Source organism: Vombatus ursinus, unplaced genomic scaffold (assembly GCF_900497805.2).
Source record: "Vombatus ursinus unplaced genomic scaffold, bare-nosed wombat genome assembly UNPS02014802.1, whole genome shotgun sequence".
NCBI classification, from domain to species: Eukaryota; Metazoa; Chordata; class Mammalia; order Diprotodontia; family Vombatidae; genus Vombatus; species Vombatus ursinus.
This window is the reverse complement of record NW_020954580.1, coordinates 25,347,473-25,370,538: the sequence shown is the minus strand read 5'-3', so window position 1 is coordinate 25,370,538 and position 23,066 is coordinate 25,347,473. Positions and strand designations below refer to the sequence as shown.

Sequence of the window (23,066 nt, the reverse complement as noted above, 5' to 3'; positions counted from 1 at the left end):
AAGTTTGTCTTTATTTACTGTTTAACAATCTGGTTTAAAAGAAAAATCTATCTCTATATTTTTTATTTAAATGTTAGGTAGTTATATTTATTAATTTTTCTTTACTTATTAGCTTGGTCATGACAAATACAGTATCATCATTCATGCCTTATCTTGTCCAAGCCTAGGCCTCCAAGCCATGTCCCCACCTGCCCTAACTATGCCACCCCCAGTTCCTCCTCCTCCTCCTCTTTCTCCCTGCTGGTAAACTGGACTCCACCTCTGGGTCCCTCAGCTCTGATGGGTCTGTTTTTGCCTTATCTTGCAGGGCTCAGGCCTTTCTACACCACTTTTTCAGTGGGCTCCAGCCATGCCTTCATGAGTGACCTCCAGCTCCTTTTTATGTTTTCTTCCCCCATAAGGACATAAGTTCCTCGAGGGCAAGAACTGTCTTGTGTGAGGGACTGTCTGATGTTGACTACTGCCAAGTAACGATTGTGGCAAGATGGGGTAGGAACAAGATATTAGGAAGTGACCGGAGCTCACGCTCCTGAGGCAGGCGCTGTGCTAGGCGGAGTTGTGGTGAACTGGGATGGGAACTGGATACGGAGAAGTAACCGGAGCTCACGCTCCTGAGGCAGTGGGCAGTGCTATGTGGAGCTGTGATAAGCTGGAGAAGGAACAGGATACAAGGAAGTAGCCGGAGCATGTGCTCCTGAGGCAGGGGGCTGTGCCACGTGGGAGTGGGACGGCAGAGGACGAGTTCCTTTGTCTAGCCCCCTCCCTAGGTACAATATCAACCCCAGACGTCTCCTTCCTGATTTCCTGGGTCACATACTTTCCTTTGTGTAGCACTGACCCCAGACACCTCCTTCCTGTGTCCTTCCTGACTTCCTGGGTCACATCCTCTCCCTAGGTACAGCTCTAACCCAGACGCCTCCTTCCTGTATCCGGTCCTAGCCTCCTGCGTCACTTCCTCTCCCTTGGTGCGCTAAACCCAGACATCCCCTTCCGGTATCTGATCCTACAATCAATGACTAGTAGGCGGGCTGAGGAGGAGGGGCTAAGTAGGTACTTAAGGAACGGTAGTGGTCGGAGCTCTCTCTCTTTTTTGCTCCTGCTCTCTTGCTCTGGCTTTCCTACTTGGCCTTGCTGTGATGGCCTCTGAATAAAGCTCGAGTGTTGGCACCTCCTGATCGGCTCGTCTCTGTGTGTTTATCCGGGTAGGCTCTGAAGACTGGTAAGTAGTATGACCCTGGCAGCCTGCTCCTTATAGGAGGAGAGTGTACGGCGCGGCTGGCACAGTCTTGCTTGTTTATAGTTGTATCGAGTGTACTTTGGCACAGTGCCTGATACACAGCAAACCATACATGACATATACATTCATAACTTTTAAATATTCATTCTAATTTTTGTAGGTTGCAGTTGAAAAACCTCTATTACAAAATTGCATTATATTAAATTAGTGTAAATTTTAAATTCAAAATGATAGAGAGATGATTTAATGCTATTCTAGACTTCTTTCAAGCTTGCAGGGGATCTCTAAAACTTCTGCAGATATTTCCTAAATGTCAGCTAGTATACAAAGAACCTGACTTCCACAAAATCTATAGCACACTTACAAAGGGTATCCTTGAATCACTGAGCAAGGAAGAAAAAGACTTTATCAAAAGGCTCCAAAATCCTACTAAGCATTAGAAATTCTACAGTTAACCACCTCTAAAAATGAAACTCTCTTCTATTTTTTTCATCAATATAAAATCAATTAAAAAGCAATAAAAATTGCATTCTTTGTACCTAGTCACCATTTCATGAGAATTCAGATTCAGGCCAGGCAACTGGGTTTCCATGGTCATTTGAGGAGGAAGGGTATTTCATAATTTTGAAAGTTACAAGAGACCTTAGAAAGTCAAATATTTTCATTTTACAGACAATGAAAACAGGGCCCTGAAAAGTTAAATGACTTTTCCAAGGTCAACACAGATAAGTAGTTAATTGATGTGAGGTTAAGAACTTCCTATTTTAATCATGGTCCCACCAAATCCTGGATTTAGCCTTTATAACTTCAAATGCAGAGCCCTTTCTACTATATTATGCTACTGTAGACTTCTTTGTCTTAATTATATAATAAATAGTTATCAAGCTCCTATTATGAGTGCAAGCTCTTATATGGTGCAAAGAGTTAGGGTTACTAAGATAAAAACAAAACAGTCTCTACCCTCAAAGAACTTACATTCAAAATTCTCTTTCCCTCATTATCAACTAGGTTTTCAAATACATACATTGTCTCCTTTTATGTTCTCTGGAACCCACTCTATATTTCTCTAAAACCTGCTAGGGTCCATGTACAAATACTTTTCATAGGCCTAACTCCAGGACCCAAGATTCTCTTTCAGGAGACAGCACCCATTAAAAATTCAAATGACAACAATTTTGAGGGGCCATTGGCACAGTCCATTGCTGTGAAGGATCAGTTCTTAATGTACTTTCCTATGATTCTCCTTTCAGCTGGGGATCTCTCACATACTTGAGTGAGAAAATAAGGGGCATGAGTTCCCTCTTCTCCCCTACTTTTTATTTCAAAATCCGTAGACCTCATCCTCCATTCCCTCCTTCTTTTACTCCTGCCTCTCATAAAAAGGTGACCCTTTTCCTTCCCAAGACCTACCCCTCCTACTTGTATATCTGATCCCAGTTCTTCCTGTTTTCTCTAGCCAACTATGCCCCAAGTCATCACCTTTCTAATCTTCAGTCTCTCCCCGTCTACAATCTTATTCTCCAAGGCTACAAACACACTTTAAACTCCCTTTAATTCCTCAGCCTATCACCCCATCTCCTCTCCTCATTCACTTCTCAACCTCTTGTAATCTGGCTTCCGACTTCATCACTCAACTAAAACTACTCTATCCAAAGTTATCAACAATCTCTTAATTACCAAAATCTGATGGTCTGTCAATCCTCGTATCTCTGAACTTCTCTGCAACATATGATACTATTGACACCTTCTCCTCCCATTTACACTTTCCTCTAGGGATTTTCATGACACTATTGATTCTTGCTACCTGTCTGCTCCTTGTCTCCTTTGCTCAAAATCATCATCTGTATTATGCCCCCCCCACAATCATGGCCCTTTCTTTTCTTTACTTTTTGGTGTCCTTCTAGTTCCTATAGGTTTAATTAACATTTCTATGTCCTAATTTCTCTCCTGAGCCCCAATCCCCCATAACCAATTGCCATCCATCTCAAAATGCATGTCCCAGAGATATCTCAAACTCAATACATTCAAAAACAACTTATTTTCCTCTAAATCCACACATGCTCCCAATTACCCTATTCCTTTTAAGGATGCAATCATACTTCTAGATTTCCAGGTTTGCAACTTTGGTGTTATTCTCAAGTCCTTACTCCTTTCTCCTTTTCATTCACAGGCCAGTACCCTATTTCAGATTCTCTTCACCTTTCACCTGGAACACTGGAGAAGCCTCAAAATTGGTCTCCCTGCCTCCTCTCTCCCCTGCAATCCATCCTCCACACAGCCACTAGTGATTTTCCTAAAATGCATGCCTGACCACGTCTTGCCCCTGTTCAATAAACCCCAGTGCTTCCTTTAAGAGTCAATACAAACTCCTGCCTTCATTTAAAGCCCTTCAGAGCCAGTACCAATCTATCTTTCTAGCCTTATTATACATTACTCCCCCTCTCCCCACTTCATACACTTCTATAGTGCCACCAAACTGGACTCTTGTCTTTCATATACAATATTCCACCTCACTTCCTCAGTGTCTTTGTACAGGCTGTCCCCCCAGGCCTGGAATGACTCTTAGAATCCCTAATTTCCTTAAAAGCTCAGCTCAAATGCCAAGTAGGCTTTTTCTGATCTCCCCTCTTCATCCCACTAGCCTATATTTCCCCCACCATTTGCCCAATGCTTTCCTTCTTAATTTCCTATTTATCCTGTATATAGCTTACTTTGCATATATTTGTTTGCATATTGTCTCCCCCATTAGATTGTAAATTCCTTAAAGGTAGGGACTATCTCTTGCCTCTTTCTGTATACTCAACACTTAGCACAGTGCTTCGAATATAGTAGGTGCTTAATAAATGTTTATTGAATTATTTTCTACTAATTGGTCGTGTGTTGGCATAGACTTGGCATTGGAGCCAGGAACCTGAGTTCAAGTTCTTCCTGTACACACCGGCTATTTGTCCCTGGACAAGTCATTAAATTTCTCAGTGTTCCAAGCAATTCTAAGAATAATTCTTAACTATGTTGTACACAGGTACTGACCTGCAATGGAAAATGAAAATTTCCTCATCGGGAGTTTATACCAATGACAATCCAATTAATAAGTCTTTTGCACATATTTCGATGCATAGTTGCCCAAAGCCTTCAGAAAGCTAAGTTTATTAAGAGCAGGTAGTTTCACTTTTTTTTTTTTAATCTCCAGCACCCGGCACAATTTGCCAGTCATATAGCAGCGTTTTTTGCAGTCGTATCTCCCTCTCAGACGCCTAGAGGGCAGGGGCTCTGCCTAGTTATACCAGTTTGGACAACCCAGTGCTTTGTACACAACAGGTACTCAATAGGTGCACGGTACAAAGTGGAAAGACTAGCAGTCTTGGCAAGCCTGGGCAAGCCGCAACAAGTCTATTTTCTCATCTCTAAAACGGAAAAATTGTGCCCGTGAGATTAATCCACAATATTTTTACGAGTGGAGAGAGCCGAGCTGCAAAGCGCTTTGCAACCACTAAAGCGCTCCCTAAGTGTCGGCTGATAATGATTAAGGTCCGTGGATCAAATGCAGGGAAATTTCCCACTGGGGGCCCCGGAGGCCCATGGGAGGTGGAAGGCGGCTCTTCGGCAGTCCTTCCAGGGAGTATGAACGGAGACCGGCGGGGTCCGGGTTCACCGTGGGCAAGTCCAGCCCACGCCGACCACCGTCCCGGGGTGGGGCGTCCTATACGCTCCAGCAGGCTCCAAAACCCGGCCCACGTCATTTTCCCCTCAGCCACGCCCTCCTCCACTCCCCACCAGCCGCAAGCAGCCCACCCCGCACGCCCGCCGCCCACGCTACCCCGCTTCCGGTGCCAGGCCGGGGGAGGCCGAGGGAGAGTGCAGTCAAGACGCTCCAAAGTGGACTCGTCCAACGAACTCAAGCCGGGAGGGGTGGGGGCGAGTACAGAATCCCCAGGGCTTGTAGTAAAAGCGTGGGAGACAGTAGCGCCAAGAGGGATCATTCGAAGAAGAGATGTTGATGGAACTTCATTCGGTTGAGGGAAAGAGAAAAAACAAGAAAGGCCTTCTTCCTTCCTTTAACGTTTATCCTTCTAACTACGCCCCACCCCCCGCTGCACTGGGAATGAAAAATGCCGGGCTGGAGGACTGCTGGGTGGGAGGGGGGAAGAGGAGAAGGAGGAGGAGGAGGGAGAGAGAGAGAGAGAGAGAGAGAGAGAGAGAGAGAGAGAGAGGGGGGCGAGGGGAGGGGGGGGGGGGGGGGGTGGCACCTCCTCCTCCCGCCTCTTCGCGTTAGTTCCGGTCGCAGAGGAGCCACCGCCGCAGTTACCGCCACCTCGGGGATTTCTGGCTCTTTTCTCTCCGCCTTAAATTCGGTAAGCCGAGGCCGTCCTCGGCCCCCGGGGCAGGGGGCGGGCGGGATGCAAGCCGCCTGGCCCTTCCGTGCCTAGGCAGGAAGGCGGCGGGCGCCCGGCCTGCGATGGTGAGGGCAGTGGCGGCGGCCGGATGAGGCCAGGCCCGGTCCGAGCCGGGAGCTGGATTCGGAGCCGCACCTGGGGAAGGTGAGGCGGTGGGAGGGAGGGGACGGGCGTCCGGAGCCTGGCCCGGCCGCCATCGCCTGGCCCCGCGCTGTGTGACCCCGCCCGGGACCGGCCTGGGTAACAAAGCCGCCGCGGCCTCTGTTGAGTGTCGTACGCGTGGGGGGTTCCGGGCCGGCGGGCGGGGCGGAGGAGCCGGAGCCGCCGCCGCCGCCGTCGCCGCTGCTACTGTTGGAGGGGAGGCGGATGTACGGGGCGGCGGGGGCCCCGGCGCGGAGCGCTTCGGCGCCTGTGATCCGCTCGCTGCGGCGGCCGCCGCCGGCTACGGGGTCAGTGAGGAACGGAATGAGGGGCGTGAGTGGCGTCGCGTCCGAGGCGGGGACCGGGTTCCCTAGCGCAGCCCTAGCCCCGTGTCACGGCCCGGGAGAGGGGGTGATGGGCACGTGCCGTGCCCGGGGAGCCGCGGGGGGCTTCGCATGCCATCCCGGCTGAAGGGAGAAGGCGGGGTGGGGGTCTCGGCTCGGTCGCTGTCTGGAGCTCCACTGGGGGGGGGGGCGTGCATCCAGCTGCTGCGGCCCGGAGGGTGCTGCTCTGGGGTGGGATGGTAGGAACAAGCAGGCCCTGCTGCTGGGGGCCAGATTTGCCCAGATCCATCCTCTTCCTGAGCTTAGAGTCCGAGGAACGCCTCTGGGCTGCGGGACAAGGAAGGGAAACTGTCGGAGTGCTGTCCGCGACGGCCTGGCCGTTCTCAGAGGCAGCTAGTTAGTGGGCAGTCTTAAAGAGAAAGTTGAGCTTCTCCACATGTGTGAGGCCTAGTGCTTGCACGCCCTGGCGTGCTAACCTGCAAAAGGACTTTCACAATCCTGCCACAAAGGACTTTAATTCTTTGGAGCTCTGAGGTATATATGCATACACAACCCCAAACTCTGCAGGGGCGTCCATTTCCATCGGCTTTTAAATGGTTAAGCTGAGAAATTTCTGCTGCTTTTTTTTTCAAAGGAAAGTGCTTGTTTGTCATTTTGAAGAACCTGTTTCTCTTTCCCAGGGTGTCTTTTATGAATAATCAAAAGCAGCAAAAGCCAACGCTATCAGGCCAGCGTTTTAAAACTAGAAAAAGAGGTAAGTATCGTTCCTGTTTTGGGCTTTTTGTACTCTTTTTAACATTTCCCATTCTCACTTTTTATAAGATTTGATGCAGATGTTATTTTTGACTCAATCTGACCAGTACTGTCGGTTTTCCTTTTAATCTGAAGTTCCTTGTTGACCAGTGAACAGATTTTAGGTTTATCCAAAGAGTTTGCATTCTGGTTTTCTTATAGCTTCTTGACTTTTATGTATTGACACATCTAAGGAGTTCAGCAGTTTTCTCTCATGGTCTAACTAAATCTGACTTCTACTAGTTTGTGCATATTTTAAAATATTTGTGAAAAATACCTTTTTTTGGCTAGGAATTTCAGTTTAGATAATTAATGTTGCTCAAACTTAATACAATATTTGTGTGGGATGCTCAGATGTATAAAAATTCTGAGATTTCATATTCTCAGGGAAGTATGTGCTTTTTAATCACCCAAAACACTTTGGAGAAATATTCCTCCTGTTTTTCATTATTATTCTTTTTTTTTTAAATAGAGTTAGTTAAGACTGCTTTAAAAAAATGGGTGTTCTGTAGAACTCAATGCCTTTTTTGTGTTTCTTAGCTTTTGTCCAGTCCAACAAACATTTATTAAGTGCCTAACATGCAAGGCAAATGCCCCCCTCCCCCCTAAAAAAAATTCTCTGTCCTCAAGGAGCTTACATTTCTAATAGAAAAATACACAACATTTAAATGCTTAAATATGCATACTTGATTATCTGAGAGGTCTTCTGGATTTCAGATCCTATGCTGTATCTACTACTCTTAGGTAACATGGGGAATTGGGAAATACTTTTCTTAGAAGTAGCACATGAGCTGAGCCTTGAAAGAAACTAGAGATTCTGATAGACAGGGGTCAGGAAGGGGGTACCTTTTGAGAGACCACCTGTACAAAAGGAGGTCTTTCAAAATGATGAGAATTCTACAGATTTATTTTCATTTTGTGAATTGTAATGAGCATTTTCTTTGACTACATTTACCACCTAATGATTTGTAAAGATCAAGCAAAATAATATGTAAAATGCTTTGTTTGCAAAGCTTAAAGCAGTTAACATAAATGTGAACTACTGCAATTAATAGCATAGAGTATTTGTCTTGGACCTTTGCTGGCAGTATTTTCAGATTTGAACTTTTTTGATGTCAGCTTGGTTGCACAGTGAATAGAGCAAGTGGCTTGGAGTCAAGAAGACCTGAGTTCAAATGTGACCTCAGGCATTTAACAGCTGTGTGACCCTGAGCAAGTCACTTAACCTCTGTCTCGGTTTTCTCATCTGTAAAATTGGGATAATAATAACATCTGCCTCCCAAGATTGTTGTGAGGCTCAAATAAAATTAATAATTGTAAAGGGCTTAGTCCAGTGCCTGGCACATGTAAGCACTATATAAATGTTCGGTATTATTATTATTTTGAAGCATTTTTATGTAAAATAATTCTTGATCCTCCAGATAATCCTGTGAAATATTTAGGTAGGGCACAAGATATCCCCGTTTTAGAGATGCAGAATGAAGGCACAGAAAGAGTACAAGTAGGTGGCTTGCCCAGCACAGTGAATTAGTGGCATGGATGTGAACCTAGAACTTTGTCAAGAGGCTGTAGTCAGCTTTTCATGTTTTTGTTGGGTATGTATAGTAATTGCAAGTTCTGAACATTATGTGAAAGGGTGCTTTCCACTTTGCAGTACTTTTGATCACTGGTTCTTTTGTGGTGGTACTAGAGACCCCAGTGAAGGTCTCTTTTCTCATACTTTAGGGGAGGAGAGGCAGATAAAAGCGTTTCAGAGGAATTAAACCTAAGGCTTATTGATGCATATCACTGCTAATGAGGAAAGGAACATGCAAATTGAATAAACTGGTTATATAAATGAATAGTATCATCTCTATATAAAGAATAATGTATATTATTCGTAGAAGGGATGTGCATGTCATTTGATTCTGGCACAGTTGGTAGGTCCCCTCATACTTGAGGGAAGGTATAGTGTATTATATATCCTTATCATAAGTTAGTTATTCAAAAAAAAGGGATTGAGTTTTTTAGTTTGTGGTGTTTTTTTTTTCCCCCCAAGTACTATATCTTCAGATTTTACCTTGAACAGACTTAGCCTTAAAGTAATGCCAGAGCTTTTAAAAAGTCAAGATTATAAGAGAGGGTAGCTGAAAAATTACATTCTCTGCCTTGGGAGGAGAGGGGTGTAAGTACTGAATGAATAGCACTGGCAGTGAGTGCTTTAGAAGTTGGAGGGGTTTGGTGGAACTCTTAAGAACTGGCTTGGTCAGCACCAAGTTAAGGGTTCTATTCACTCCACCAAGGGATAGCTAGGATTTGACCAATAGGATAAGGTCAGGGGAGGTCCTGCTACGTGAGAACTATTAGTAGCAAAGACAAATGGGCATTCTAGGAACAGCGTACTTAGTCTTGTTGGGTTCCATGGAGGAGTAGTGAGAATAGATTGGAACCGTGTTGTGAATATTAGAAAGAGGACTCCCTTGTTAATTTATTTTGGAGGAGGGATTTGCTGCTTTCGTTGTAATTCTGAGGATTTGTCTAAACTGGGTGTTTTTTATTTCAGATGAAAAAGAGAGGTTTGACCCTACTCAGTTTCAGGACTGTATTATTCAAGGTTTAACTGAAACTGGCACTGATTTGGAAGCAGTAGCAAAATTTCTTGATGCTTCTGGGGCAAAACTTGATTATCGCCGATATGCAGAAACACTCTTTGACATTCTGGTGGCTGGTGGCATGCTGGGTAAGTGGTTCTCTTGGACAACGTCAATATGTGGACTTGAATGCCGGGATATGAACTTTAATTATTACAACTCTGTTTAGTGCCTTTGATAACCCATCACAGCTTAGCCCTGTTCTTTTCATATTTGTATTTTTTCACTATATGCTTACTTATTAGTCCTTTAACAATCACAGCTGAACTTTATGAAGTACTTTACGTACAGTTTCATTTTAAGTCTCAGAACCCTTATGAGGTGGGTACTACAGGTATATTGATCCCTGTTTTATAGATAAGAAAACTGAGGTGCATGGAGTTTACGTAGGATTCAAACCCTGGTTTTCCTGACTCCAAACTCTGTTTCATTGAACCATTGGGAATTGGAATCATTTTAAAATTGTAGGTAGTCATGCCTTTCATTCACTAAACAGAATTGACTCTTAGTAACTGAGTCTGTTAATTGTACCCCACATTTAGGCATGGTGTCTACCTGGTTTTTTCCTCCTTAATTATGAGAATTAGTCTATTTGGTTTTTACTTCAGGTACTTGATACTTAATATTATTTACCAGATATCTAAAATTGGTTTTTCACCCTTCATCTGGAAAAGTAGCTGATTCTTTCTTCTGTAGTTTCCTTTTCAATTCTCATCTTTTACTGAAATCAGTTACTTGTTGTTCAGAGAGCCTTGTATTCTATCCATACTGCTTCTGTACATAGTTGCCTAGTATTGATAGACAATACAATCTATAGAAAGGATTGTGAAATAAGTGTAAACTGGTGGGGTCAGTTTTTGGTGTAAAATGCCAGTGGGTGTGGTTTTTGGGTTAATAATTTTTTTATTTAAATTTTCATTTTTAAAATCTACTCTGAAAGCATACAGGAGATTTTAATGGTTAATTAAGTTAAATATGTGAACTTTTCGGGGCACTTTAGTCAGCTTTATGAAATTTTCTATGATTAAAAAAATCTTTCATTCATTAAGACTACAGTAGTTTAATCATACCTTTTAATGTAGAATTATTTCTAGTTAAGCCATTGCATCTTCTAGCATTCAGGTTTCATGCTTAGTCAAATTTTAAAGGTTCCAGGGTAATTGAGGTTTGAATTCTCCTAAAAAGTTTTAAAATTACAACATTTTGTAGTTTACAAAAGTTTTACTACTTTAACAAATGTGTCACTTTTATTAATGCTTTTTCATCCAAATCTGGCTGTGTCAAAACTAGAATAGGGTAGACTCCACTGATCTTTGTCATACTACTCCATTTACATGCTGGCATTTACTTTGCCAAAGCTAGGTCTCACTGTAGCTCTTGTTAACCATACTATTACCATATAGTTTTGCAACTTTTCTTTTCCCTTTACATTTTTCATTTTGTTACTGCTCTTTAAAAGAGATTAGATGATTTTGTATAAAGTTACTTTAACCTTTATTTGGGTTGCCAAAATTATATTATGTATGTTAAATATATCTTAGCCCCAGGTGGTACACTGGCAGATGACATGATGCGTACAGACGTCTGTGTATTTGCAGCACAAGAAGACCTAGAAACCATGCAAGCCTTTGCTCAGGTAAAAACTTGATCCACAGGTTAAATCCACAAGTTAAATTATGTTGTTTTAACAATCATGCTGAGTCTGGTTTACACTTAAGGGATTTCCTATTTTTGAGGAGTTATCAATAGAACATAGATGTTTGGAAATAATTTTTCAATGCTAGATTAGTATCTTATCAATATTTTTTTTTATTTTTTTGAGAATTCATGAAGAGGTAAAAAATTTTAAAGATAGGAATATCTTAAAAAATACATTGGTTAAAATAGTGGGAAACTATTCTGTTTCTCTTTCACTCTGGTGTGGTCCCTCAGCTCCAGTTTCCTTCTAAGTGTTATTTTTCAGGGTGGGATTTATTCTGCATGTAACTATATTTTACATTTATTTTTGGAAGCACCTCGGTGTAATGGATAGAAAGCTGAACCTGGGCACACTCAGGAAGAAGAGGACCTGGGTTCAAATACTGACTGTAGCCCTAGACAAGTCAGGAAATTAGCTATCAGTACCACAGACAAGTAGAGCAGCTGCTGAACCACTTTGTAGTAGAAGGAATTTCCTCACAAGAGTTTTTAAACCAGTAAAACCCTAGGTGCAGACCCAATAATTGTTTTTTATTGGTGCCTTTTATTTTTATATCATTTATTTCTGAATACAGATCCCTTTCTCCTTAGCCTCCCTCCTAATGAGCCTTCTCTTGGTTTTAAAAAGAAAGTTCCCTAAAACCAATCTGCACATTGGCTGGTTCTAACAGTTCTAAATGCAGTATTCCCTACTTATAATCTCCTCATTTCTGCAGTGGAGAGAGTCAGTTACACTTTGGATTCATGTAGATATTTTTAAAGATAAATCGGTAACCAATAAGAAGTTTCCCTCTTAAGGAAATGAAGCTTGGCTTAGAGGATTGATTCTGTTATAAAGATATATATTTTTTGATTTTTAAAAGAAAACCCAAGTTCACTGACCCTACAGGTAAAGAACTGGATTAAATAGTCTGTGAGGTCCCTTTCAATTTTGTGGTTCTATAAAAAGCAAAAGTGGGGGACAAAAGGTAGTATTAGTCCTGTTCACATTGATATTTGTGAACTTATACTAATAATGATAAACAACTAATTTTGTTCCTAGGTATTCAACAAGTTAATCAGGCGATACAAATACCTTGAAAAGGGATTTGAGGATGAAGTTAAAAAGGTACAAGGAACAGTTTTGATGTGAAAAATTTTTTGTGACTCTTTCAGCAAGTTCTTAAGAGTTTAACTTAATGCTTTTCATTCAAATAATGTAATTTTGCTCTTTACATTTCAGTTATCTCTTCAGTGCTGAAATTTTCGTTGTAGGGAGTTTATATAGCACTTCTTGGTTGAATTGTGTCAGAATTTACAACTGAATTTACTTAAGTAAAAAGTTTATTAGTGAAGGAAGACAAGGAAAAACAGCCGGAAAAATTAAATTTGTTGTTATCTAGATCCATGCTACTTTAGCATCAAATTCATTTGTTGTATCTGTTTTAAATATAATTTTGCTGCTACTTACCGTGAATGTGTCGCAGAATTAAGGGAAGGGATAGAAATCTGGGTAAGCTTTGGTAAGAATTTAAATGGGGAACCAGCAGAACCTGGGAGACTCAAACTTAACCCTTAATAGAACTGTAAGTTTTGCAGACTTATTCACAAATCTTACTGTTGTGCATTTAACAAATAACCCTACCCACATTTCAAATAATGTGATTGTACTGATTACTTATCATTTATTCCTACAGCTGCTGCTATTCTTAAAGGGTTTTTCAGAGTCTGAGAGGAACAAACTGGCCATGTTGACTGGGGTTCTTCTGGCCAATGGGACACTTAATGCATCCATTCTTAACAGCCTTTATAATGAGAATTTGGTTAAAGAAGGTAATTTATTTTACTTTGTTGAGATTGTCTTTTTGTTTGACTCAAGGTTTGGAGGTTTATGGGAGAGCAAGAAATAGGTAGCAGCTGGTTTTAGATAAGTGTGGATTATTTAATAGTTTTCATGCTTTGGTTGTTTCTGTATGTAATCTTTTATTCTTTAACCCTTAGTTTAAGGATTTTTTTTTTTTTAAATAAAAAGTTCTCTAATTCTTTAGGCGTTTCAGCGGCCTTTGCTGTAAAGCTGTTTAAATCGTGGATAAATGAAAAAGATATCAATGCAGTAGCTGCTAGTCTTCGAAAAGTCAGCATGGACAACAGACTGATGGTATGTGGACTGTCTCTATTTTCAAATGAATATAAATCAGTGTAAAGATTTTTTTTTTCTCTTATTAATCTTAGGATGCAAACTCAGGAAACTAATAGCTGCTTTAACATTTTATTTCAGGAACTTTTTCCTGCTAACAAACAAAGTGTTGAACACTTCACAAAATATTTTACCGAAGCAGGTCTAAAAGAACTTTCTGAGTATGTTCGGAACCAGCAAACCATAGGAGCTCGTAAAGAGCTACAGAAAGAACTTCAAGAACAAATGTCACGTGGTGATCCATTTAAGGATGTAAGTTGTCATCCATTTTACTTTGTCTTTGAGGAGGTTGTAGCTTTAATTCTGACCTTTTTTTCTGTTTCTTTTGATCCATATTATTTTTTTATTTCCTCTATTACAGTGATTATTTTTCCACTTTTTAAGAAATGTTGTACAAGTTCTCTTATAATTTCATTTCTCTCTCTGCTAAGAGTTCTGTTTTCTCTGGAGGTAAGAATTCCTTAACAACATTAAGGAATTCTATGACTGTTCCATGATTGTATCTATCACTTCAATAGTCAACCGCTACTCTTATGTTCTTCCTCACTCCTTTTAGCATAAGTAATTAAGAATTGACTGAGGGTTTTCTCCTAATTAACTCATATCCTCTGCTTTTTTCAGTCAGTGTCTTTCTGAGGGCCATTGTAAACTTTAAAATTCTAACAGACAACATTTTTACATTTTATTTTTGTTCATTCATTTTTTAAAATTTTGAATACCAAATTCTTTTCCTCTCTCCTCTTTCCCCTCCACCCCATTGAGAAGGCAAGCATTTTTATATAGGTTATACATATGCAGTCATGCAAAACATTTTCATATTAGTCCGTGTTGTGAGAGAAAACAGACCCAAAGTGGGTGAAACATACACATGTGGAAAACAGTATGTTTCTGTCATCATTCAGACACTCCATCAGTTCTTTCTCTGAAGGCAGATGGCATTTTTCATCATCAGTCCTTTGAAATTGCCTTTCATTCACAGTTGATCATCCTACAATATTGTTGTTAATAGAGACATTATAATAGAAAATGGATTATATGATCAGGAGATTCAGATTTTGTCATGGCTTTACTACTTACTGTAACTGTCTTCAAAACCCTTGACTTGGGGGGTGGGATTAGGCAATGGGGTTAAGTGACTTGCCCAAGGTCACACAGCTAATGAGTGTTAAGTGTCTGAGATTGGATTTGAACTTAGGTCCTCCTGATTTCAGGGCCAGTGCTCTATCCACTGCACCCATCTAGCTGTCCCATCACTTGACTTTTTAAGGCTCAGTTTCTTCTTGGTTATTGAGAGGTGTGTCAGACTAAGTGAACTAAGGTTCCAACTTCAAAATTGTATGAAATGTGATGTGTGTGATTGTACCTGCCTGGAGAACAGACACAGGAAATCTTCACAGATTTAAGTAGGCAGTTTAAAGCTTAAAGATATTTAAAAGCCAGAATTAATTTCTCGTACTGAACTTGGGATACTTTTGCAGATAATTTTGTATGTCAAGGAGGAGATGAAGAAAAACAACATCCCAGAACAGATCGTTATAGGCATAGTCTGGTCAAGTGTAATGAGCACTGTGGAATGGAACAAAAAGGAGGAGCTGGTAGCAGAGCAAGCCATCAAGCATTTGAAGGTATTGACTTAAAAGCCACAGTTTACAAGGTTCTCTCATTGGCATAGGTGACTTCATCCCTTCCAACTCTGAGTTAGATTTTGTTGCACCAAATGAAATATACAGTGTGGACCACTATGGAAAAGATTACCAAAGGGAGATTTACAAGGAGAAATTCATTATAAATACTGACTTCGGGACTTTGTTTGACTTGGAAAAGATTTGCCGCTTTTAAGTAAGCAAAAGTGAGCGAAAGCAGCTGATGTTCTTTCAAAGTTAATTGTGACTTCTTCCTGTGGCAATGGAGGAGACAGCTGTTATAGCCTGTCTCTTAGTATGTGCATAGATTTAGAGCAGGAGAGACTTCAGAGACAATTTTACAAAAACTCTGGTCCTGTGACCTATTAAAAAAAAAAGATTGTTATTACTAAATCCAGTTTTGTTGACATCCTTGCTTTAGGGAATAATCTTCAAAATACACACATTTATTGTAAAGTATTAATGGTGTGTCCAGCAATTTTTAATGTTCAAAATTGAATTTTTTTAAGCTTCCCCCTCCCTGGTTGTTTGGATTCTGGTGTTGCGGTTTGGCAAACTAATTTCTCTTGGCTGTTTTAAAAAGTCACATAGTCACTGAATTACAACTTAATGTTATTCAACTAGAAACTTTTATTATAGAATCTTTAAACTTTTTTCTCTCTTTTAAAGCAATATAGCCCTCTACTTGCTGCCTTTACTACTCAAGGTCAGTCTGAGCTGACTCTGTTACTGAAGATTCAGGAGTACTGTTATGACAACATTCACTTCATGAAAGCCTTCCAGAAAATTGTGGTGCTTTTTTATAAAGGTAATTTAAGGTCTTCTGAGCATATATATCTATATACATACATATATATACATATACATATATATTTTTTTCCCAAAAAACCCATTGAACCCCATTTTTAGTATTTGCTCATCATCTGAGGACTTTAGTAACATTTGTATGCACTTGAAAAAAATTTCATTGAAATGAGAGTTGAAGGGCAGCTAGTTGGCACAGTGGATAAAAGCTCTGGTTTTGGAGTCAGGAGGACCTGAGTTCAAATCCGGCCTCAGACACTTGACATTTACTAGCTATGTGACCCTGGCCAAGTCACCTAATCCTGATTGCCTCAGCAAAAAAAAAAAAGAAATGAGAGATGAGTGTAGAGGAAAGAGCCCTGGATTTGAGTCAGGACTTGGCTTCTAATCTCCCATGACCGTAGGCAAGTGACTTCCCCTGTCTGGATCTGTTTCTTCCCGTATCAAATGAGGGAATTGGGCTAGGTGACCTTTAAATCTAGGATCCTGTGAGCAGGGGTTTTACCCATGATATCACCGCTTATAGGCAACTCCCTCGTGCACAAACTTTCCTCTGTCCGTTCAGGTTGGCAGCTTCTCTGCAACTTACGTGCCTAGGGTTACATAGCAGGCATCGGCCAGGAGGTACCCTGCCCCAGGCCTTGCTGTTTCTTCGTCCTGTGATGTGATGTTTAAAAGTTTATAAATGAGAATGTTAAAAATTTAGTTTAAAAGAATGTTAGGCAACAATGCCACAGCCTTAACTTAAGGAACCTAATTTGATAAGAAACTCTTCAGAATTTTCATTTTGAGTCAAACACCTAAGTACCCATTCCAGTTGCTTTATTGAGTGTTAGCAGTTGACTATAGCAGAATCATAGAATCTTAATACAAGAAGGATACCTCAATGGTTTGTTCTGCTCTTACATAAACAAGAATCTTTAACAAGTGATTGTGATGTTTAACGTAAGATGTTTTTGATCAGCACCTATTATCGGAAGACTTGCTACTAGACCTAGGTGTTAATATTTTAGCCAATTTGGATGAGCTTTTGAAATTTTTTTTAAAAAAATTCTTTTTAAGTGAACTTCCACATTGAAACCTTACTGTTCACATAGTAGCCCAAGATGAAAATCCAGTAGTCAACAGGGATAAAAGCTAGAATTTGACTTCCCAGAAGATAGCTGTATACTATGTGCATTAATGCTGTTTCCTTTAGAACAAAGACTTCCCTATGATTTCTCAGGAACACAGATCTAGAGCTGCAAAAGAGGGGGACCATTGGAGATTATCAAATCCAACGTGCTCATTCAGTCATTAAACATTTATGAAGCACCTACAATGTGCCAGGCCCTGCTAAGTGCTAAGAATACAAAAGGAGGCAAAAGACAGTCCTAAGTTTGGGGGAAGGGAGAATTGTTGACTTGTATCTCCTATGGCGTAAACTAAAGTTTTCATGTTTCTAAAGGATTTTGTTTCCATTATTTAAAAAACTACTATATGGTAGTTCCTTGGATGAATGGGTTTATTTTGGTTCTTTGTTCTAATTTGCTCTAAACATAAAACAAAGTCATAGATTTCCTTAAGTCTTTAATGTCTTCCTTCAGAGATATGGCTAGAATTTACTTAATATTTGAAAGACTTAAGTTCCTCAAAACAGTTTGAAAGGTTACAGGAAAGCTGGAAGGTATTTTAGGGGGGAAATGTCTTATCTACAGTGAAAAAGCTATAGATTAAAAGAAACAAAAAGCCACATGAATTAAAGCTACAGTATTTCCAAGACACGGCAGAAATTAATTGTACATACACTAAAGGAGAAAAAGAAATTAGCAGAAACAGAAGGTAAAATAAAGAACTGAGTATGATTAGTAAATATCAGGAAAGAAGTATAATGAAACTTGATTTAGAAGTATTCATGGAAAATATAACCAGTTTGTTGAGAAGCAGTTATTTTACAGGAGGATAAATAGCCAAAAATAAAAAAAGTTCAGGAAATTACAGCAAGGGAAATATTTAGGGTCTATATAATTCTGGAACCCAGGAACAGTATAACAAATTTGTGAGTCCTTAAAACCAAGTTACTAGTATATATAACTATTACATTCTATAAGAATAATCATCAACAGAAACTGGAGTTTCAGAGGCAGAATTTGAGTCTGCTCAGACTTGTGATCACAGGATCAACAGCCCAGTGTTTTCAGCACAGAAATTTGTTTAAATATCCCTGTACTTCAAAGGATTGGGTTTCCCTTTTACCAAACCTTGTAATGAATAGCAAATCCTTTCAGAGATCGAGTACTATAGACTGACGTTACTAGATTCCTTCCCTGATAAAGCCAATCTATAGTATCTTTTTGAAAGTGTGCAAATTCTGGGGCAGCTAGGTGGCGCAGTGGTAGAGCACCGGCTCTGAAGTCAGGAGGACCTGAGTTCAAATGTGGCCTCAGACCAAACACTTGACACTTACTAGCTGTGTGACCCTGGGCAAGTCACTTAACCCCAGTTGCCTGAAAAGGAAAAAAAAAAAACAAAACTGAAAAAAACAATATGCAATTCAGCCTGATTTTATGTACCTTATTTTGGTTTGCTTAGCCAGGTCCAGATAGTGCAAATAATCAATCCCTTGAAGTGGTCACATCTATTTGAATTTTCACTATCCAAAATTAAAATTACATTAAATGTTGTGACTGGTTCTACTCCAATGGAAATATGCTGTGTGAATTCAAATAACTTGACCACTTCAGGGAATTGTCACACTTTCTCTTATTGAGTTGTTTCAGTTATATCCAACTCTTTGTGACCTCATCTGGGATGTTCTTATCAAAGATACTGGACTGGCTTGTCATTTCCTTCTCCAGCTCATTTTACAGACAAGGAACTGAGATAAACAGGATTAAGTGACTTGCTCAGGGTCACATAGCTAGTAAGTGTCTGAGGCCAGTTTTGGAACTAAAAAGGTGAGGCTTCCTGACTCTCCCACATATTCTGCCTGTTCTAATTGTGTATAGAATTTTATGCAGTAGAGATATTTAGTTTTTATAATTGTTGGTGCTTAGAAGTAGCCAGGATCTCTTTTTTTTTTCCCAGTTTTTATTCTTCAAAGGTCTTACCATGCAATTTGAACCCTGAAGTACAATGAACTTCTTAGAATTACTTACCCCACTATCTAATAGCTAACAAAACAGTGAAAATTGTCAGCACACTAAAGCTGAAAATCCACACAAGAAATAGGATGTGTTCATAGTCAACTGATGATAATTAATTTGGTCTCTTTTATAGCTGAAGTCCTGAGTGAGGAGCCCATTTTGAAGTGGTATAAAGATGCACATGTTGCAAAAGGGAAAAGTGTCTTTCTTGAGCAAATGAAAAAATTTGTAGAGTGGCTCAAGAATGCAGAAGAAGGTAAGTTAATCATCTTTAAGGCACTTTGTTTAAAATTGTCAGTAAATTCCTATTACCTTCATAGTAATGTGTTGTTTTCTATAGGATACAGAATTTTTGCTGTTTTCAAAACTTGTGAAAAGAACTGACTGACATCTGTAAAAATAGCCATTTGCTTCCAACAAATAGGCTTTTAAAATCAAATTTTATTAACAGGAAATCCTTTTTAGTATGAGGCAGTAAAATGGGAAATTATGAACCTTTTCAACTCTTTAAGAGTTCTTTATACTATAATTTTTCTACATGTCACTTTTAAAAGATAAGTTAGGCTTGTGAGATTAACTCAGAATTTACAGAATGGAGAAACATGGCAGAGAATAGACAAAATTATAACTTCGTTTTGTCTTAAAATGGTGCTTTCCAGATAATTGGTGGTCATTTTGGTTTGAAAATTGACATTGGCTCCTTTCTAGTAATACATATTTAGGAGAGATACAGTAGAAAAAACACTGGTTGGAGTCAGCACTTAGCTTTTCTGACCCTGGTTTGTTTTTTTTGTTTTTTGGTTTTTTGTTTTTTTCAGCTTATTAGTGTTTATACTTAACAGGGTTATAGGTAAGGTGCTTGGTAAACCTTGAAGCACACTAGAAATGAGGTTTTTTTTTTGTTACATTGGCATGCTCTCTGAAAACAGTATGCTGATATCAGACCCTAATTTTCTGTGCCTCGACTTAAAATAAGACGGCCCATACTTTGCCGCTGGGAAGCAGCAGCAGGTCTTGCTTCATTGCACAGAATTGTTGCATTTGTTGATACAGACGTGGGAATTAGATTGCAGTTAGTGAAAGTCTTGGGTTTTAGGGGAAAGTTTTTTTGTTTTCTGAGATTTGTGGATGTCTGACTCTTTGTTTTGAACCTTCCCTTTTTTTTTCCCCCTTCTTCCAGAATCTGAGTCTGAAGCGGAAGAAGGCGACTGATTTGTGAAACTACAAGCTTAGTAAAGCAAACAGGAGTTGTAGATAAAATGTCGTGTCTCATGTGTCCTTCTGGTTCTTACATCTTCCTACCTCCCTGTATCAAGCATGATATAAGGGCTTTCATGGCAAATTTATTTTAACTGTTTTCTATGGTTACTGAAAAATGTTGGGTTTAGTTTTTAAAACCATGTTTTAAGTAGCTACAGGAGCTATAGATTTGAATCTAATGTTGCATTAGTCTTTTCAGTTATCTTCTACCTCCTGTATTTTCTACTGTAATAATGTAATTTAAGGCCTTCCATAATGAACAGTTCATTTTATCCCTGGGTTTTCTATAAACAGTTTACAAGACATGATTTGGTTAAAAACAATTTGTTATGGAAATTCTGTTTGCAAATTAAACTGTACAAGTATCCAAAGTCAAAAGGCAAATGACTTGTGTGATAATTTGGTATGAAATGAAAAGGCAGCATTAAATGGTGTTCAGAGCCCCATTCATCAGATAATCTCCTATATAAGACCTCATGGGTCAATTTCTGAACATTGATTCTAAAGTAATTGGCTTACTCTTTTGTTGATATTACTAAAGAGTACTTCTGTTAACACTTATTTTATTTTTTGGCATTATTAAAAATTTAAGCAAAAGGTTTGCAAGTAGCCTACAGCCAAAATTTCTATTACCCTTGCTCCCTGGTTTGTCACTTGTAAGTAAAGGAATTAAATGGGATCAAAAGAATCAGAAAAGTGAAGGCAGCACAGGTGACCAGGGGGGTGGAAAGAAGAAAATTAAGATCTCTCCTTTGCATGCTCATCTTCATTCAGTTTTTAGCCAGTAAAAGTAGGTGAGCATCTGTTATGTCACCATCTCCAGGTCTACTTACAGATGTATTATTAAAATAGTCTTGTCATTCACAGTATCTTGCACTCTAGAGAACCCTAAGTTCATAAAATAGGAATCATTAAAGGGAGTGCATGTAAGGAAATGACAGATGTCCTAAACCCAGTAAAATTGTTTAATATGTTAAGTGACCAATGTGTTACATATTACAAAGAGCCCCTTTGGGGACTCCAAACATAACTGTCAGATCTGTCTCACTGGCTTAAAGTCATCCTGTTTGTTGTATTGAAATGCAATGATGTAAGCATTGCCTAATATCCACCCCAGTTGCCATTTTCTTCTTTCCACAAGCCAAAAAAGTTTTCTTTCCAGCTCTCGCATCTTTTTATCTGATGGCTTACCTTTTCACTTTAGTTGCTGATAATTTGTCTACATACCTAGCATAGCGATTAAAAGATGAGTAGGTGATTGTTGCCTCATTTTTGGCGACTAAATTTTGTGGTAGGGAAACAATATTTTAAGTGACCGTTTTAAAATAAGGTGTTCTTAACTCTTCACCAAAGCTGGAAACAGTGTCACCAGGACGTCAGTGAAATATGCCCTATCTTAGCATGTGCCATTAAGAACCAAGAATTTGGTATTTAAAATTAAAAGTACACCTTGAGGAAATGAAGTGTGTAATATAATTTGAAATTATAATAGCCTTATAAGAAAGAGCATTATAACTGATAGTCTTGTGAGTGGAGTGTATGTTAAGTTTTCATACGTAGATATTATGTATCTAATAGGTTTCTACTGTAGTGATCTGCTTCCTTTGTAATTTGTAGTCCTAAAGACTTTTTTAAAAAATAAAGGCCATCCTTAAACTTAGGTTTAATAGATCCGTTTTTGTTCAATTGGAACTTTTAAAAACATTCATGCCTAAATGACTGGCATTGTATAACACATCAAAAATGTCTTTCCAGTTTATAACTAATGTAAATGCTGCTTTCATCTGAGTATGTCCCAAACTACAGGTATCATACCCCCAGAGAACTCTTGATCTAGATGAAGCTAGATTAACGTACCTCTACAATGGAAGTCGAGCGTTACTACAATACAGTCAAAAGTGTTTAATTGCATAATGTGTACATTTAAAAGGGGGTATGGGTGGGTGGGTGGGTGTGTGTATGTGTGTGAGAGAGAGTGTGTGAATGGCCTTCCAAGCTGTCTTTTTCCTGATTGCATAAGTCCTATCCTACTAGTGGCATAATAAGGGTTCATTAGTATATGGACCAGTCCCAAAGTAGTACAATGTTAGTTTGAATGGAGACTTGCTTAGGCTTAACTCCTTTAGTACTAGAGCTTGGTGCCAAGATTCAGTGTAATTGGTTTTTACGATATAGCAGTATGGAAAATTAACAACAGGAATCATATAAGATGGGTTTGCCTGCTATGGCAAAGAAGCCAGCTGCCAGTGCCAACCCCATACCCTCAAACGATCCCTAACGGAAAGGCCAAGAATGCTGTGCTTTCAGTGATGGATAAATGTTAGCATTCAAATTTTGTTGTTGCTGGATGTCAGTGTGTATCCTAGCTGGTAATACAAAGATAAAATGTCAGCTCTGCCACTCCTAGAGAGACATTTAAAATATTCAAGTTGAGTCTGGATTTCTTAAGTACTAAACTCCCAACATTTTTCCCCTTCTGGTTGGGAGTATACAACTCCCAAAATTTTTCCCCTTCTGGTGTATTAAAAATTGAAAGTCAAATTAGCTACAGAGCCTTTTGACTTTTTAAAAGATTAATCAAGTGTTGGGGTGAGTGGAAGACATTCACTCTTTATCAGGTGAAGTAGTATGAGTAACTGATTCCTTACTCATAATTCGGTTTAGAATGTTGGTCTTCACTGGAAGTAACTTGTGCTTTGCTTCTTCTGGTTTATAAAGGTTTTTTCATGAGTTTGGCTTTCGTGTTATCAAAGCTTTATGAGACAAAGTCTATGGACCTTTAACAGAAATGTTTTATGATGATATAAGCAAATAATTTTTGG

At 39.5% G+C, this 23,066-nt stretch overlaps 1 protein-coding gene across 2 annotated transcripts; it reads left to right on the top strand.

Moving 5' to 3' along the window:
* The first annotated feature begins 5,481 nt into the window (after positions 1–5,481).
* On the top strand, positions 5,482–21,904 carry BZW1 (basic leucine zipper and W2 domains 1). Of its 2 annotated transcripts, XM_027873530.1 has the most exons (12): positions 5,482–5,589; positions 6,797–6,870; positions 9,451–9,627; positions 11,080–11,174; positions 12,279–12,344; positions 12,913–13,048; positions 13,264–13,373; positions 13,494–13,664; positions 14,891–15,037; positions 15,725–15,863; positions 19,118–19,240; positions 20,165–21,904. In XM_027873530.1, exons 2-12 carry the CDS (start codon positions 6,807–6,809, stop codon positions 20,194–20,196), a joined length of 1,260 nt encoding a protein of 419 aa, XP_027729331.1. In that variant the 5' UTR covers positions 5,482–5,589; positions 6,797–6,806; the 3' UTR covers positions 20,197–21,904. The 2 variants fall into 2 exon arrangements, with proteins under 2 accessions (XP_027729331.1, XP_027729332.1); XM_027873531.1 differs by lacking the exons at positions 5,482–5,589; positions 6,797–6,870 and having other exon boundaries at positions 9,550–9,627; positions 11,080–11,085.
* The last annotated feature ends 1,162 nt before the right edge of the window (positions 21,905–23,066 follow it).

Coding starts and splice junctions, on each gene's coding strand:
- BZW1 (XM_027873530.1), top strand. CDS start 6,807: ATGAATAATCAAAAGCAGCAAAAGCCAACGCTATCAGGCCAGCGTTTT. Junction 15,038..15,724: donor AAGCCATCAAGCATTTGAAG/GTATTGACTTAA, acceptor TCTCTTTTAAAG/CAATATAGCCCTCTACTTGC. Junction 15,864..19,117: donor TGTGGTGCTTTTTTATAAAG/GTAATTTAAGGT, acceptor TCTCTTTTATAG/CTGAAGTCCTGAGTGAGGAG.